The sequence below is a fragment of the Jaculus jaculus genome, chromosome 13 (genome assembly GCF_020740685.1).
Source record: "Jaculus jaculus isolate mJacJac1 chromosome 13, mJacJac1.mat.Y.cur, whole genome shotgun sequence".
NCBI classification, from domain to species: Eukaryota; Metazoa; Chordata; class Mammalia; order Rodentia; family Dipodidae; genus Jaculus; species Jaculus jaculus.
In genome coordinates, this window is record NC_059114.1 from 48914514 (window position 1) to 48931552 (window position 17039).

The 17039-nt window shown below is 37.8% G+C and overlaps 1 protein-coding gene and 1 pseudogene across 9 annotated transcripts in view; both read right to left on the minus strand.

Annotated features, from left to right (window-relative positions):
* Apc (APC regulator of WNT signaling pathway) overlaps positions 1-17039 on the minus strand; it is a 141936-nt gene that overhangs the window by 11765 nt on the left and 113132 nt on the right. For 4 of the 9 annotated variants that reach the window (XM_045132430.1, XM_045132435.1, XM_045132431.1 and 1 more), the window contains 6 exons: positions 14277-14655; positions 11127-11222; positions 9805-9858; positions 6168-6307; positions 5393-5470; positions 3940-4056 (listed from right to left, as the gene is read on the minus strand). In XM_045132430.1, the coding sequence (XP_044988365.1) occupies positions 3940-4056; positions 5393-5470; positions 6168-6307; positions 9805-9858; positions 11127-11222; positions 14277-14655 (864 nt within the window). The remainder of the gene's footprint in view (positions 1-3939; positions 4057-5392; positions 5471-6167; positions 6308-9804; positions 9859-11126; positions 11223-14276; positions 14656-17039) is intronic. The other 5 variants (XM_045132433.1, XM_045132434.1, XM_045132438.1 and 2 more) reach the window with 3 other exon arrangements.
* On the minus strand, positions 4805-5214 carry LOC123454175 (annotated as a pseudogene).

A 17039-nucleotide genomic window follows, 5' to 3' on the forward strand; every position in this document is an offset into this window, starting at 1 on the left:
TTTTTAGGATAACAGGAATTCTTAAAAAACCTTTATATACTACATATGGATAGGGAAAGACATTTAAGAAGTATTAAATAACAAGAACAAGTTGCAGAGCAACATCCTACATGTATGCAAATAAATGAAAATGTATGCACATGGTGTTGATTAAAAATAACAATTTGCTGGGTGCAGTGGTGCACACCTTTAATCCTAGCACTTGGGAGGCAGAGGTAGGAGGAGTAATATGAGTTCAAGGCTAGCCTGGGACTACAGACTGAGTTCTAGGTCTAGGCTACAGTGAGACCCTACCTGGAAAAAAACCAAAACAGAAAAATTATTGTTAACATTATTTATTATTATTAACATTATTTGCAAAACAGACAGAGGTACACACACACACAGGAAAGAGAGGTAGAAGGAAGGGAAGGAGGTAGGGAGAAGGGAGAGAATGAGAGTATGGGTGCACCAGGGCCTCCTGTCATTACAAATGAGCTCCAGACACATGACACCCTTTGTGCATCTGGTTTTACATGGACACTGGGGAATTGAACCCAGGCCATCATACTTTCTAAGCAAGTGTTTTTAATAGCTGAGCTATCTCTCCAGCCCAATATAACATTTTAGTAAGTACTAAGAGGCCTAGAGATGACTCAATAGTTAAAAATGAAAAGAACATCACAGCAAACATTATAGCAGTTAGAAGCCACAGAGTATTATTATTAGTACTACTACTACTACAATATTTGGATTTTTTTTTTTTTTTGAAGTAGGGTCTTACTCTAGCTCAGGCTGACCTGGAATAATTAACTATGTAGTCTCAGGGTGGCCTCGAACTCATGGCAATCCTCTTACCTCTGCTTCCTGAGTGCTGGGATTAAAGGTGTGTGCCACCACACCTGGCAATATTTGGATTCTTACAGAGAACTGAAGCATAAGAAAGGATCCACAGTAGACATGAGTGAAGGACTAACAGCTTTAAAGAAATAGCAAAGCTTGGGGGATAGGCTTTGGGTGTATATAACACTAGTTTATTTATTTACTTATTTCTTTTTGTTTTTTTGAGGTAGGGTCTCACTCTGGCCTAGGCTGACCTGGAATTTACTATGTAGTCTCAGGGTGGCCTTGAATTCACAGTGATCCTCTTACGTCCTATGTGCTGGGATTAAAGGTGTGCACTACCAGGCCTGGCTGAATACTATTTTTTTAGTACAATTTTGTGGAGGTATAATTGAAGGGAAAAAAAAAGCACATCTTTTAAGTATACAATTTGATCCTTTTGATGAAACCATCACTCCAATCAATATAGCAAACATTTCTAACACCAACAAAGGTTTCTTGGCATTTCCCTCCTAATCTATCCTTCCCATTCTACTGCAAGCCCAAGACAGCTATTAATCTGCTTTCTACATGTGTCAGCAGTCCATTTAAACAATTTTTTTTTTCTTTTTTTGTTTAAATTTTATTTTATTTTTTATCTTTCACAATTTTTATTAACATTTTCCATGATTATAAAAAAATATCCCATGGTAATACCCTCCCTGTCCCCCAGCACTTTCCCCTTTGAAATTCCATTCTTAGACAAGCTCAATAGACTAGGCTTTTTTTTTTTTTTTTTTTTTTTTTTTGGTGAGAGAGCAAAAGTGAGAGAGAGAACTGGCATACCAGGACCTATACTTGAACTCCAGACACTTGTGTCACCTTGTGCACATGTGTGGCCTTGCACACTTTTGTCACCTTGGGCGTCTGGCTTACATGGGACCTGGAGAGTCGAATAGGGTTTTTAAGAGTTCGCAGGCACGAGCCTTAACCACTAAGGCGTCTCTACAGCCCAACAGTCCATTTCTGACCAGCTAGAGGTTAACTAATACCTCTCCCTATGAAGATGCAATGTTTGGTGCAGTTGCCTGAGTTTCAATAAATAAAATCCTAACAGTAATCCAGAAATGAAAGAACCATATAGAGTTAGAAACAGCTGTTGACTATTTCATTCAAAATGACAATTGGGGAAGTTTGTTTTTAAGTATCTTTTTCTTTTGAGATAGGGTTTCACATTATGTTGCCCAGGCTGGTCTTGTATTCTTGAGCTTGAGGACTCCTCCTACCACAGCCTGTTGAATAGCTGTGATAACAGGTACATAATACTGCTTATCATTTACCTGCTAATAGCCAATAATGGCTATCACAAACTGCTTCATCTAAGTCTGTGTGTAGAGCAGGTTTGGTTCCTTTGAGTGAATACTTAGAAGTGGAATAGCAGGGTTGTATGGCAGAGATTTGGTAATTTGAAAACTCTGCCAAATATTTCCCAGACTGTGTTTGTTTCTACTATTTCACATTTCTACCAGCAGCGTGTTAAGATTTCTGATTGTTCAACATACTTGGCAAATCCCTGGTTAATTTAAAAAATTTTAACCAGTATGATGCGTATAATAGTATTTCAATGTAATTTTAATTTGCTTGTTCTTTATAACTAATGTCATGCACTAGTTTCAGTGCTCATTGGCTCTTCATACCCTATTTCATTAAGTGTAGGTATTAATCTTCTGTCCATTCAGTAGTTCTTTTGTTTTTGTTTTTTTTGAGGTTGGTCTTGCCCTAGTCCAGGCTGACCTTGAACTCATGGTGATCTTCCTACCTCTGCCTCCAGAGTGCTGGGATTAAAGACGTGGGCCACTATACCCAGCTTTTTTTGTTTGTTTGTTTGTTTTCAGAGGTAGGGTCTTACTCTAGCTTGAACTAACCTCGAACTCACAGTGATACTCCTACCTCTGCCTTCCAGCTTCTGGGATTAAAGGCAGGTGGCACCAGGCCCAGTCCATTCAGTAGTTTAGAGTTATCTTTATGCACACTCTATAAATTTGAAAACTATCTTTATAAATGGAAATTTAGTTAAATATTTTTCTAATAAATTTCTAAGGTATAAGACCACTTAGTTTATAAAAGAAAAAGAAAACAAAAACAAAAACAAAAAACACACAACCAAACAGGGCTGGGGAAATGACTTTAGTGGTTAAGGAGTTTGCCTGGGAAGCCTAAAGATTGCAGTTTGATTCCCCAGGACCCACGTAAGCCAGATGCACAAGGGGCGCATCATCTGGAGTTTGTCTGCAGTGACTGGAGGCCCTGGTGTTCCCATTCTCTCTTTCTGCCTCTTTCTCTCTGAAATAAATAAATTGCATTAAAAAAAAAACCCCAACCAAACAAATAATAAAAAATAAAAAACTTTGCCTCCTCCCTAGTACGTGGAATTAAAATCAAGACCTTGCATATGCCATAGCAAGTGCTTTACCACTGAGTTTTATTTCCAGCCACTATGGGTCTTGGACTGGCTGAGTGGAAAGAAGTCCAGACTGGTTAAGATGACTTGATTGATTACTCTCAAAATTTAACTTTCCCTTTTTTTTTTTAAATTAGTTTAGTTTCTAAAATAGATAACCCAACTGGAGGTATTTTCTTCTATAAATAAATTATTATTTGGAAAATTCCTCACCTCTGAATCTGATTACTTCTTGCTAATTTGACCATCAATATTCGAGGACTTTGGGGTACTGAGATTTGGAGAGCTCAATGGTTGACACACCAATGATGTCAAACCGGGAATGATTTTGTCCCTTTTCCCTTCCAGAAAACATACAGCTGGAAACATTTTTAATTGTCACTTCTGGGGGTGGGGGCGTGTACTCATAGCTAGTGGCAAAGGTTAGGAATGTCGCTGAACATCCTACAATGCACAGGCCAGCCCTAACATAAAGAATTATATGGTTCAAAATATTTCTAGTGCTGAGCTGAGAAGCTGACTGAGACACTGTCTAAACCCCCTACCCCCTTCACACTTCAGAGTTTGCAGTAAAACAGTAAGCTGTTGAGATGAGTAGGTCAGACATTAGGAGAACTCCTGGCTGGAGAAGGCAGTGAAAAAAAATGCTGAATAGGAATTACTGAATATTTTGTTACCTTTTTAACTTCCAAAGCACATTCCATCAATGCTTTAACACTTCCAACTTCCCGCAATGTCTTTTTGCTATTTACGTCTGCTCGCCAAGACAAATTCCTCAAGACACTTGCAATAACCTGAAAATAAACCAACTTTAGGATAATTTTTATATAAAATGATTCATGCTAGCTGCCTTTTTGCTCCTAACTCTAAAAGTAAGAGTAGAAATCTATTCAGGTTGATTAAACTTTATCTGAATGCTTGGAAACACAAGCATTTTGGGCTTCAAATTTTCTCTTTGAGTATTTGTATATGCATAACGAAATAATTCTGAGTATGAAAGCCAAGTCTATGTACATAAAGTATTGTACATAACCAAAAGGTTACATATGTGTGTGTATGAATAAATGTGACTTGATAAAATATTGAACTTTATGCATGAAACAGTTTCATGGGACAAAATTTTCAATGTGTGGTGTCATGTTGGCATGCCAAAGTTTCAGATTTTAGATTTTGGGTTAGGAATGTTCCACTTATATGATCAAGCATGGCATATGCATATATGAATGTCACAGTACAACCTATTGAGTTGTATAATCAGTGATTATAATAAAAATAGGAATACTGCTGGTTGTGGTGGTACACGCCTTTAATTCCAGCACTTGGGAGGCACAGGTAGGAGAATTGCCGTGAGATTGAGGCCACCCTTAGATTACATGAATTCCAGGTCAGCCTGGGCTAGAGCAAGACCCTACCTTGAAAAACAAAACAAAACAACAACAACAACAACAAAAGGAATATTCTGCCAATAATAAACAAATTCCTATGAGTTGCAACTACGGTGCCAAAATGAATTACTCTAATATATTGCCCTTTGTTCTAGTGTTAATGGAACCATTCTTTACTTTTTGAGCCAATTATTTTCAATTTGTTCATTTCTTGTCCTTGTCTCGAGACATCCTTGGCTTGAGATTCTTTGCCATACTCCTTAACAATTACATACCTGCAATGAACCACTTTATGGGGTTCGCCTCCTGACCAGAGGCTTAGCCATTCCCCTAGTTTCATTCTGTCACCAGCCTTAGTTAGGTTGATTTGGATTCAGCACAAAAGGCCTCCACTACCCTCACACACACTGGCTCATCACACTGGGAAGCAAGCACACAACGACGGGCTCTAGCAGCTTCACAAGTTCCATGTGCTAGACCATGTGGGATGACGGTGCTCGTCAGCACCTCTTGTAAACCAGTATTAATGTCCACTACACCTCCAGTAACAATGCCTTCCTTGGCCATGGTGGTGGGTTATGGGAAAATCACCCGAGCTTCCACCTCCATACGACTTGCTGGAAGAAGGGAGAGAGACTGGAACTATATTTAAATATGAGGTCCTACACACTACACCATGGCTTAATATAAATCAGTACAATAACCTCTTATATCCAAGTAAAACATCTGCAACCGCAAGTAGTACCTGCTGTAAGTCTTCGCTTTCCGATTTTAGTTGGGCCACAAGTGCTCTCATGCAGCCTTTCATAGAGCATAAGGTAGCCTGTAACGACAGATACGGAACAGAGCGTCATCAGTCCTGAAGCCACTTTATTTGCTGTTTGAGTTTAAATATATATATATATATATATATATAACTAAAATATATAAATAAATTTTAAATATAAATATATAAAAAATATAAATATATTTTAGTTTCATTTTAAATGAAAATCTTAGTTTTCATTTTAATTATAACTGATATTTCACCTGTAAAAGATCTGAAATAGATTATCTAAATGAAAGAGAGATGCCTTACCAAACTGGAAAAGCCAAACAGAATAATAACGATAAGCCAAGACTTGTAGAATAATGTCTTTCCCCCTCTATTTAACGTGGCTGCTGGGGACTGAAGTCAGGTTCTCATGCATGAGAGGCAAGCACTTTGCCAACTATCCCCCAGACCTAGAGTATAGGTTTTTAATCTGGATAGAATCAGTACATGTGAATACTTGTCTGTCATTAGCATTTTCAGATTTATTCTCATCCCCAAGAACAGTGGTGGTTTTTACTTACTTATTTATTATTGGGAAGTCAATCTGTAAACACACTTTTCCCTTTGTTTAGGGATAAGACAACCACATGAGTAATGACATGCAGTGGGTAAGATCAGTAAAAAGTAAATTTTAAAAGTAGTATGCATGAAAGTAAACTGACACACACTAGGCTATTTTAAGAAGTTAACTTTTTAAAAGACATACCTTGTTGGCTACATCTCCAAAGGTCAAGTTTGTTAAAGCCATTCCAGCATATCGTCTTAAAGTAATACTGTAGTGATCATTAGTAAGCCCATACATCTCACAGTCCACTTGCAATAATTCTGCAATGGCCTGTAGTCCTCCTAATTTACAAAAGGCAAGAGGAAAATGGTAATAATCTAAAATTAAACAAACTGATATCAGGTTACTAACTTAAATATTAGGAGAAAAATCCCAAAGAATGAGAATATAGTTTAAATTTGCTTTTAGAACTACAAGTCACAAAAAAAGTTGTAAAGGAATTTGTGTAATATATTTGTAAAGTACAACTGCCAACAATTCCATGTCCTGCCAGTTTCTCCACCCTCCAGCCTCTTGCTTAACTGAACGAGTATTATTTTCTATTTACTGCATATACACTACACCTTGCCAACAATGAAAGCTTTGTATTTAAACTCTAGGTCTCCCTTAATCTAAAAGTAACTTACTTTTCTAAGGGCTTTGTAAATACTCTTCATTCTCACACACTATGTATGGACTAATTACTTTAATATTTTATGTGCCACATACTTAGTCTTAGGAATAAAGCTAAAAAAGGAAACTTACTTAAGCAAACATTTTTTTTTTCATAAGAGAATTATCTGTCCCAGTTACTAAATTCTATAGTTCCTTTAAAGATGATAGTGTCAAATATCAACTATACCAGGATTCAGTGTTTTCCTTCCCCTAATTCTTCCCATGTGACATGCTCAACAATGCTCACAGTGGTCAACACTAGGAAGGTAAGGAGGAAGACAAAAGGAAAGGAAATGGAAAGACAACAAAGGAAGGGGTTAAACAAAGTGAAGCAGTGAAGTAAAATGGTGAGGAAGTGAATTAAGAGAGTAAGAATGCATATAAAGTTATTAAATTCATTATCAACATTAGTTATCACAAGACTTGGAACATAGAGAAATGGCTCATACATTAACAAGATGGGTAGTGTAAGTCTAAACAGGTCATTAGCCTGAAAGAGAACCAGTATATTAATATTAATTATGAATTATCTGAAAGGATCAGCACATCAAAGAACTTCTAAGTTTGTAAAACAAAGTTCTATCCTGAGGCAAGAATTTCAGGTGAAGATATTTATAGGAAGATTCACGAAAACCTTTATAACCAATAGAAATGACAGTTTCAAGCACAGATGAGCAAAAATTAATTTGCATAGAGAGAACCCAAGCCATACTTAGGAAGATTTTCCTCTATCCATCTCTGGTAATGAAAAATTATAGCTAGTGAACCAAATCCTTATGGTTCTTATAAACTAGACATTTGAACCGATTTAAATGTGATAAATTGTGTCAAACACAAGGTTAACAAGTGGATTTAACCTAGACCTCAGGTGGCCCCCATAAGGCTGAAGAAATAGCAAGTGAAACTGAAAGAGAAGTGCATATCTAACAACGGCAAGGCAATGATGAGAAATAATTACTTCAGGGAAGAGAAAACAGCACGTGTGAGGACCCTTGGGTCTGAAATTAAATCAAGGAGAGAGCTACAAGACTACAGAATTGGGTAGATACAGACCACATAGACTGTGTGTGCCATATGAAGGATTTTAGGCAGAGTTAAGAATCACTAGGTGCGTACCTCAAATAGGCTATGGGTAAAATGGGCAGAATGTGTTATGACTAGAAACAGGGAAAGAAGTAGGACAAAATACTCAGGACCAGAGAGACAATGGTGTCTTGCACTTGGGACAAGAAGAACATCAATCTGAGACATCTTTAAGAAGTGGAATTAAAGTACTCAGTTACAAAATGCAGAGCGATAAGGATGGACTCATGAATGACTTCTTAAGATTTTTGTTTGAGCAACTGGTTGATTAGTATGACAAAAGGAACCCTGGACTATGACAGTGACTTGGAGGAGGTAACAAATTCAGTTAGTAACTGGTGAACTGGAAGAGTCTAAATACCATCTAAAGAAAGATGGCAGGTAGGCAGTGTCAAAATGTGTCCTCAGGGTCAGGATGGAGTTCAGTGGTAGAGTTCTTGCTTAGCATGTATGAGACTCCAGATTCAATCCCCAGTAAAACATGCGTAGGAAATAGAACTTGGATTGAGATGTAAATTTGAAAAACACTAACTGAATACTGACCCTGATAAGGTAACTGAAGCCTAGGAGTGGATGATACTGCAAAGGGACAGAGAAAAAGCTTAAGGTAAGCTTCAAGGAAAGCCAAGGTTTTAAACTTGAATGAAGGAGAAGCAATAGCGTGAGAGGATTCTGACAGCGAACACTGACAGGGGAGGCGCTGTAGACCTGACATGAGTTCAGGACACTCAAGAAATGCCCAAAACGTTCAGAACTATGAAGGAGAGCAACACTGTTGAAACAAACTACACTTTGTTGTATCTAAAATGCTGTCTAGCATAATGATAGCTGGAATATTTTCTTAAGAAAGATAAAATGCATCCAAAGAAAGTCCCAAGAAAGCATTAAATTGTTAGTACTCTTGTATCAAGCACTAATTTTAGGATTTGATTTCAAAAGCAAAGACTAGTGAAGGATATATGAAGATTAAGGCTAATGCTAAAAAGATTTAATAAAATTTGGAGTATCAGATAAGATAGGGAGCCCTTTATAATTTCAGGCAAGTGAATTTCGAGACAATGAATACAATTCACAATTTAAAACTATAAATGAATTCACTGAAAAATGAAATTTATGGTTGAAAGAATAAAAAATTGTCCCAGAAAAATCACATTTCAATGTGAAGATGTTGATTATGCCCTTCTATATTTTTCTCGGTGTCTATGTTAGAAAACAGAGTATTTCAGAAACAGTATCTCATAACCTTAGAGAAAATGCAGGACAAAATGCTTCAGGTGACATTATTGGAATCCTTAATTTAGACTCATAGTTAAGAAAAGATAGGGAGAGATTATATTTAATTTTTAAAAAGTACATAAATTTTATTTTATAAGGTTTACATATGTCACCATAAGCTTGAAATACCTATTCTAAAAATCCCTATTAGGGGACACACATCAGTATTCTGAAGATCGATGTTCTACAAAATTTCCTGATCATAAGCATCACTTAGGCTGCTAATTAAGTATTATTTCTAGGTCCCTCCCCTTGGAATACTGTTTGTCACAGGACCAGAGAATCTATATGTCTTAACTGGTGCCTCTGGTGATTGTCATGATCTAAAAATTTTGTAAAATACTACTTGCAAATAAATCAAGCCAAGACCAAGTCTTAATCATTTGAGAGTTCTAGTGCCTAGCAAAATGCTTGAGGCACATTTGGGAACTCATAAACATTTAACACTGGTATTATATCTAAAACTTCCAATACTAATAGGTACAAACTTAAATGACCCTGATAGTTGCAGGTATTCACATCCGTATACATGACAGTCCTAGCAGATTGGGCTTAAGAGTTTCCCTTTCTAATTGGGACTCATGTATTCCTTATTCCTCACTGCCAGATACCTGTGCTATCTTATGCTATCCCCCATCCCTCAACTCATGAACTAAATCCTCCTTCTGCCCCAGTGAAAATTCGGAGGCTAGGAGTGAGAGGAAGGCAAGGCCTGTGGCTATGTCCCCAGCAGTCACACCCCCAGAGGCCCCATCCTGCTCCTCACCTGAAAGCCCCCGCCCTAGCTCCTGTGATGAAATGCCCCGGGTAGCCTTCCTACCTGAAGAAGAAGAGGAACAAATACTGAGTCTAGATTTTATTTTGAAATCCATATAGTTAATGTGTCAGTCCTAGACTATACCCCATTGGAACATATGACATTTATAGAAAAACCTTTATAATATCTTAAAACTGCTTTCCTATTTATTAGTTTTATCCTATTTTTATAATTGTCATTAGTTTATCATTATTATTAATTACTGTTACTATTTTGCAAATGCTGAGATTGTATTGAAATGGGAGAAAACCCATAGATTAACTGAGATTAATTAATGTCACAGGATGCTGGAAAGAGAACTGTGTGGGCCTGTGGGAAGAAAAGCATAGCTGGGGGACAGGCCTGAAATCTCAAAGTTCAGATCCCCCCGAAGTGATGACTCCCACAGTGCAGGAGACAACACTCACTTTTTGCTGAGCAGCTTCTCTGTGCTTAAGAGTTGATAACTTTACTACATTTAAGATAAATGATGAATGATAATGATACAAGTGGTAGGAATACAAAGTGGGCAATGGGATGTAATGTAACATAAACATCACAAAAGGTAAGGGAACAGCTCCATTAAGATGGAAATTCAACTGTATGGCTTTTGCTTGTGGCACGACTAGAGAAATCTAGTTCACATGAGTCAGCTCAGCATGATGCAATTTATAGAGTAGAAATCAAAGAAAAACCTTAACATAAAAAGTGGGATGCATAAGTGCATGCCATATATGGTTTCAGATGTGATTATATGTACCTAAAGGGTTAACTTGCAAAATTAATGAAACATTTCTAACTTATATTCTTCTATATAACTAGTTTCAAAAACATCATGATGAAAATCCAGTAGAAAAATCACAATGATAAATTAAATCTTAATAGTAATTCCTCCTAGAGCTCATCTAAAGTGACTGATAAATTTCAAGGAAAATGAAGTAGGCCCTATATTTCAAAACAACCCAAACAGCTCTCTCCATCACCTGTCACATAGGATCTACCTTAGCAACAGGGTCAGGAGTGGTCCATTTGGTAATTTTCTCAATGCTTGGCTAATTTTGAAAATCCAAGTTAGTTTATCGCAGGGTAGCAGTTTCTGTGATGCTGAACCCTTTCTGCCATGGAAACCAGGGTAGTTTTGGTTTTGCTCTAAGAAGGAAGCAGCTAGACAAAAGTTAGTGACCTTGTATTTCAATTCATCAATATCCATTTATAGCAATAATCAATTTCTATCATGATTTAAACATTCCCCAGTTATTAGTTTATGGCATTAAGAAACATTTTCATCTTACCGAGTTCATTCATTGCATGTCTATGCTCTTCATCAAATGAAAGTTTCATCAGAACACACACAGCAGGACAGATCTGATGTTCAACAGGAGCTGGCACTAAAAGATAAAATTACCTAAGCCATAACACTCTGTTACTTTAAAAGCAGGGTCATTAATATGTCCCTAATATATAGGAGGTTAGTAGATCAACAAATATTTGCTGAATGGATGAATAAATACTACCAACATGGAACAGAAGTTGTACAAAAGACCTTTCCTGGTTCCATGAAAATGTTTACCACTTGTCTGCTTCTAACCAAGCCTGTAAAATTAAATCCTTTCTAAGTTTATGTTGCAACTCACATATCTCATACTTTTAAAGAATAGTGACTATATGAATAGATAAAATTTTGGTATAAAGCTGTCAGACTTTGCTTATAATTCCATTGTAAATTATTTTTATGTCTGTAGTATCTAGTTTACAATATAAATATACTAAACAGTAAAACATTTAAAGGAATCAGGTGTTCATAAAATGTGACTACACATTTAATACTACAAGGTTTCAGAAGTCAGTATTTGAAGGGCTGAGGACATGGCTCAGTGGTTAAAGGCACTTGCTTGCAAAGCTTGATAGGCTGGGTTTGATTCCTCAGGACCCACATAAAGCCAGACTCCCAAAGTGGTGCATGTCTGGAGTTCTTTTGCAGTGTCAAGAGGCCCTGGTGTGCCCATTCTCTTTCTCTCTGCTTGCAAATAAAACCAAAACAAACACTGAAAAAGTCATTGCTTAACATACAATATGTTTTTCTTTGCATGTGCATGTGTGTATGTGCATGTGGAGGCCATAGGCTGGTATTGAGTTTCTTGCTCAATTGGTCTCCACTTTTATCTTTTTTGAGACAGAGTCTCTTAGTGAACCTAAAATTTACTGATAAGGCTATATTAGCTGGCTAGCAAGCCACATAGATCCTGACTTCACTTCCCCAGGGCTGGGGTTACAGGTCCTTGCTGCCATGTCTGGCTTTTCTGTGGCACTAGGGATCCAAACTCCAGTCGTTATGCTTGTTCAGTGTATCAATGGAGCCATTTCCCTAGACCTACAATGTTTTAAAATTATTTTTTTGTATACTTTGTTTCATGTGCCTGTGTTTGTGTGTACACATGTGCATGCAGATATATATGTCATTTCCTTGAGATAGTCTCTCATCGAACCTAGAGCTTGTGCCATTTTTTGGTTTGACTGGCTGACCAGCTAGCCACAGTAACCTTCTGGTCTCCTCCCCAGCTCAGCACTGGGGTTAACGGTATGAACGGCCATACCTTGGATTTTATGTGGGTGCTGGGGATAAACTCAGGTATTCTGTTTGTGCAGCAAGTGCTGTTACCAGCTGAGCCATCTCCTAAGGTCCCTTAAATTTTTAAAAGTATTTTTCAGAAGTAATAGTATGAGTCATTTCATAATTGTAGATAGCCAAATGAAATAATCCAGAAAAACAAATTTCTGCAAATAAAGTGTACTATTAGTTCTCATCCCTTGGTCTCCCAAGTAAATACAAAAAAATCATATCTGCCTTTTTCTTATTCTTAAAACTTTTAGATCTGAAACTATCTTCATACTTAAGCTTGGAAGAAAGTTTGTTACACAGCTTTATAATCTTTTTTTGAGGTAGGGTCTTGCTCTAGCCCAGGCTGACCTGGAATTCACTATGTAGTCTCGGAGTGGCCTCAGACTCATGGTTATTCTTCTCTTACCTCTGCCTCACAAGTGCTTGGATTAAAGGCCTGTATCACCATGTCAGGCAACTATGTAATTTTCTAAACTGGAAACCCATACACTAGGTTTTTTGTTTTGTGTTTCAAGGTAAGGTCTCACTCTAGCCTCACTTGAGCTGAAACTTACTTTGTAGTCCCAGGCTGGCCTCTAACTCACAGTGATCCTCCTATGTCTGCCTCCCAAGTACTTAAAAATTAAGGATGTGTGCCACCATATCCAGCTCATATACTAATATTTTAGCTGGAGCTAAGGAGATGCTAATACCTTCTTTTTGTTACTTCACAAGATTGTTGTGAGGATCAAAACAATTTACCAAGTGTTCACTGAGTATGGATACACTAATTTAAAGATAATGGCTTGGTCACCAATAGCTTGAGGAACCTATCTAAACCTAATCACTCACATTCTTTAATTACCAAGAGTTCCATGGAGTTGAGGACAACCTTCAACTCTTGGTCTTCCAGCCTCTACTTTCTAAGAGTAGGGATTCTAGAGGTGAGCCTCCATACCCAGCAAGTTTTAGCTCTATAAATTGCTTTTTGTGTTTTTTCTAGGTAGGGTCTCACTCTAGCCCAGGCTGACCTGGAATTCACTACGTAGTCTCAGGGTGTCCTCAAACTCATGACAATCCACCTACTTCTGCCTCCCGAGTGCTGGGATTGAAGGTGTGTGCCACCATGCCTAGCGATAAATTGCTTTTGATTTGCTGTTTTGAGAGTTTGACTGGAGCTTTTAGCAGGGTAACAGCTATCTGTATAACCTTGACTAAAAAAAGATCCTCCTGGCTGGACAGATGGCTTAGCAGTTAAGGCGTTTGCCTGTGAAGCCTAAGGACCCATGTTGGTCCTCTCCAGATCCCAGTAAGCCAGACACACAAAGGTAATGTAAGTGCAAAGTCGCACATGCGCACTAGGTGACACAAGTGTCTGGAGTTCGACTTCAGTGGTAGAGGCCCTGGCATGCCAATTTTCTTTCTCTCTCTCTTAAAAAAAAGGTCCTCCTATTGGGAAAGGACATTTTTGACTCAGTATTTAGCTTCAGAAGGGAAGCACATTGAACAATGAGAGAGGAAGAGGAGAACACTTGCCCAGCCAACCTGATAAGCCAAGCAATCCTGGTTATAAACATAGTGACATATTGTAGCCAGATCACCCTCCTATTTGATTTGTTGGTCCTTTTTTGGTTGCAGAGTAGTGTACAGGACATTTTCCTTTGCTCCATTTTTCTAGGGAAATATAGATACAAGCCTCAAAGATATTTTACTAGCATAGATACCTAATAGGAATTTCCTCCTCTATTCATAAAGGAAACACATTAATCTAAAAAAGTTTTATAATCTAACTTTTACATTTCTTTTGAAACATGCATTGTGATGTACACTACAGGGAACATACTTGGATTTTTGTCCTGGTCCATGCCTTGTTCATGGGCTTCCTGCCACTCCCAACAGGTTTCACAGTAAGCTCGTATCTGTTCCAAAAGATGAAGGACTCGGATTTCACGCCTGCCTCTCTTGTCATCAGGCTGTGAGTGAATGATGTTGTGGAGTGCTGCACTGGCCCTGGCCCGAGCCTCTTTACTGCCCCGGGAATTTCCCAACAATACAGAGTCTTTGTCATTGCCATGTAAAAGCTGGATGAGGAGAGGAAGACATCCAGACTGTCGCATGGATATACAGCTGTCTTGGGAGCTAGACATAGCTAGCAAAGTTCGTGACATATCATCCTTATCATGAGTACCAAGCATTGACAACAATGAATACACCATTTCCACCTGTGGGCCAAATGAGTTTAGAAACAAAATTATGACTTTAATATCCAAAAGTCAAAACTAATGAAGTGATGAATGGGATTATTTATTTTACTCATTAAAAATGAAAATAAAAACAAAGCAAAACAAAAGCCCTTTTCTGGATGAAATGAATGCTATTTCATAATAATATCCACAGTTTGCTTATGTGAATAAATGACAGCAATGATATTGTACAATGCTAAATAACATAGGTTCTACATACTTATATTGCTATTTGTCTGAATCAGTTGTCTGTAATCCACTGACTAATGAAAACCAACTAATTCTGCCATATATACACTCTCCAAAAACTTTTTTATCAAGTTGTACAATTGTATTTTGCTACTTTAAATCTATAATAGAAAGCATGATATAACAATTATAATTTACTAATTCTCAGCAACAATTTTTAGATTATAATTACATTTAAAATTATATGATTTTTCCCTTGTCATGTAAAAAATATTTTGCTGTAAAAAGGAAAATGCCATGATCACATAGCAAGTGACAAAGCCAAGATGTGTAGTCGTTTTCTTTTTAAAAAGTGACTGGTAGCTGGGCCTTTAATTCCAGCACTTGGGAAGCAGAGGTAGGAGGACTGCCCAGAGTTCGAGGCCACCCTGAGACTACATAGTGAATTCCAGCCTGGACCAGAGTGAGACCCTATCTCAAAAAACAAACAAACAAACAAACAAAAAAAGTGACTGGCAAGCATTAACTACTTTGACAATAAGCTCTAAGAATTAACTTAGAAGCACATGAGAAATAAGAAAAAGCACTCAGTGGCTTTGGATCATTATTAGCTTCATTTAAAAGGTAGAGGCTATTATATACAAGTAGAGGGTACTATATAAAGAATGCATCATCCCCATAAACCAGTACTTGGCAGGGGTAATTTGTCCCCATCAGTACATTTGACTATCTTAGAGACATTTGGTTTTAACCAAAAGAGCATGGGAATGTTGGGGGAGACCAGGGAATGCTGTGTACCGTAGTACAATGTAACAGAATGATCTGACCCAAGGGCTGAGGTTGAGAAAAGATGTTTTGCATGTGTAAACACACACATACTTTCAGAGGAGGAACAGTTCAGGATGGCAGTAGAGGACTGTAGACAGATGTCTTTTCATGAGAGCTAGGTTAAAAGTTTGGCTCCACCACTTAAAAGCAAGCTGGGTTATGCTCATGAATGAACTTGATTTCTCTGAACTTTGGTTTTCTACATTGCAAAATAGAGGAATTTATCTAATAGGGCTTTCTTTCTTTCTTGTTTTGGTTTTTCAAGGTCAGGTCTCACTCTAGTCCAGGCTGACCTGGAATTCATTCACTATGTAGTCTCAGGTTGGCTTCTATTCAAGGTAATCCTACCTCTGCTTCCCGAGTGCTGGGATTAAAGGTGTGCCTGGCTCTAATAGGGTTTTCTCCATGAAGATTAATTGAAATAATAATGTATAAAATAATAGCTCATACTCAAATTGCATAGTAAAGCCTTAATATAATCATAGGTAGTCACTTTGAAAAGAAATGGTATCCAAACTGCCAGTTTTCATGTAGCAGCAATGTTAAACAACAAAGCCTTTCCTTTTCTTATGGTGTGTGCAAACACAAGTGTGCCCCAGTGTAAAGGCCAGAGGAGGACCACAGGTACTCTCCTCTGTGACTCTTCCATTGTATTTCCTTAAACCTGGACCTTGAACAACTTTTTCAGTTAGACTGGCTGACCAATGAGCCTTAGCAATCCTCCTGTCTCTGCCCTCCACAGCACTGGGGTAACAGATGTGCATGGCTAGTCTGGCTCTTTCAGTGGGTGCTAAGGACTGAACTCAGGTCCTCATGCTTGCACAGCAAGTATTCTTATCCAGGGAGTCATCGCCCCGCTCATGAGATTTTCTTTACTTTCAAAAGCTATGTGCTGAGCTGGGCATGGTGGTGCATGCCTTTAATCCCAGCACTCGGGAAGCAGAGGTAGGAGGATCACCTTAAGTTCAAGGCCACCCTGAGACTACAGAGTGAATTCCAGGTCAGCCTGAGCTAGAGTGAGACCCTACCTCGAAAAATCAAGAAAACCAAACCAAACCAAACCAAAAAGTTATGTGCTAATGTTGGAGTAATCTGGTCAACTCCAGATTCAATTTCATTACTAAGAGCTGCTTGAACATTTTTTTTCCTTTCAGTTTTCTCATTTGGAGTGATGATAATACTTCACTGGGTATCTGAGAGGATTAGAGACAATGTAGAACAATTATTGGTATACAAGAGGTCCCAAGTAGTCACCACTGTGTATTATTGCAGATTAAAATTCATTTCTTAATTCAGCATTAGTTATTTTGGTGTGTTTTATAAGAGCTTTTATGCTGCTTAAACAG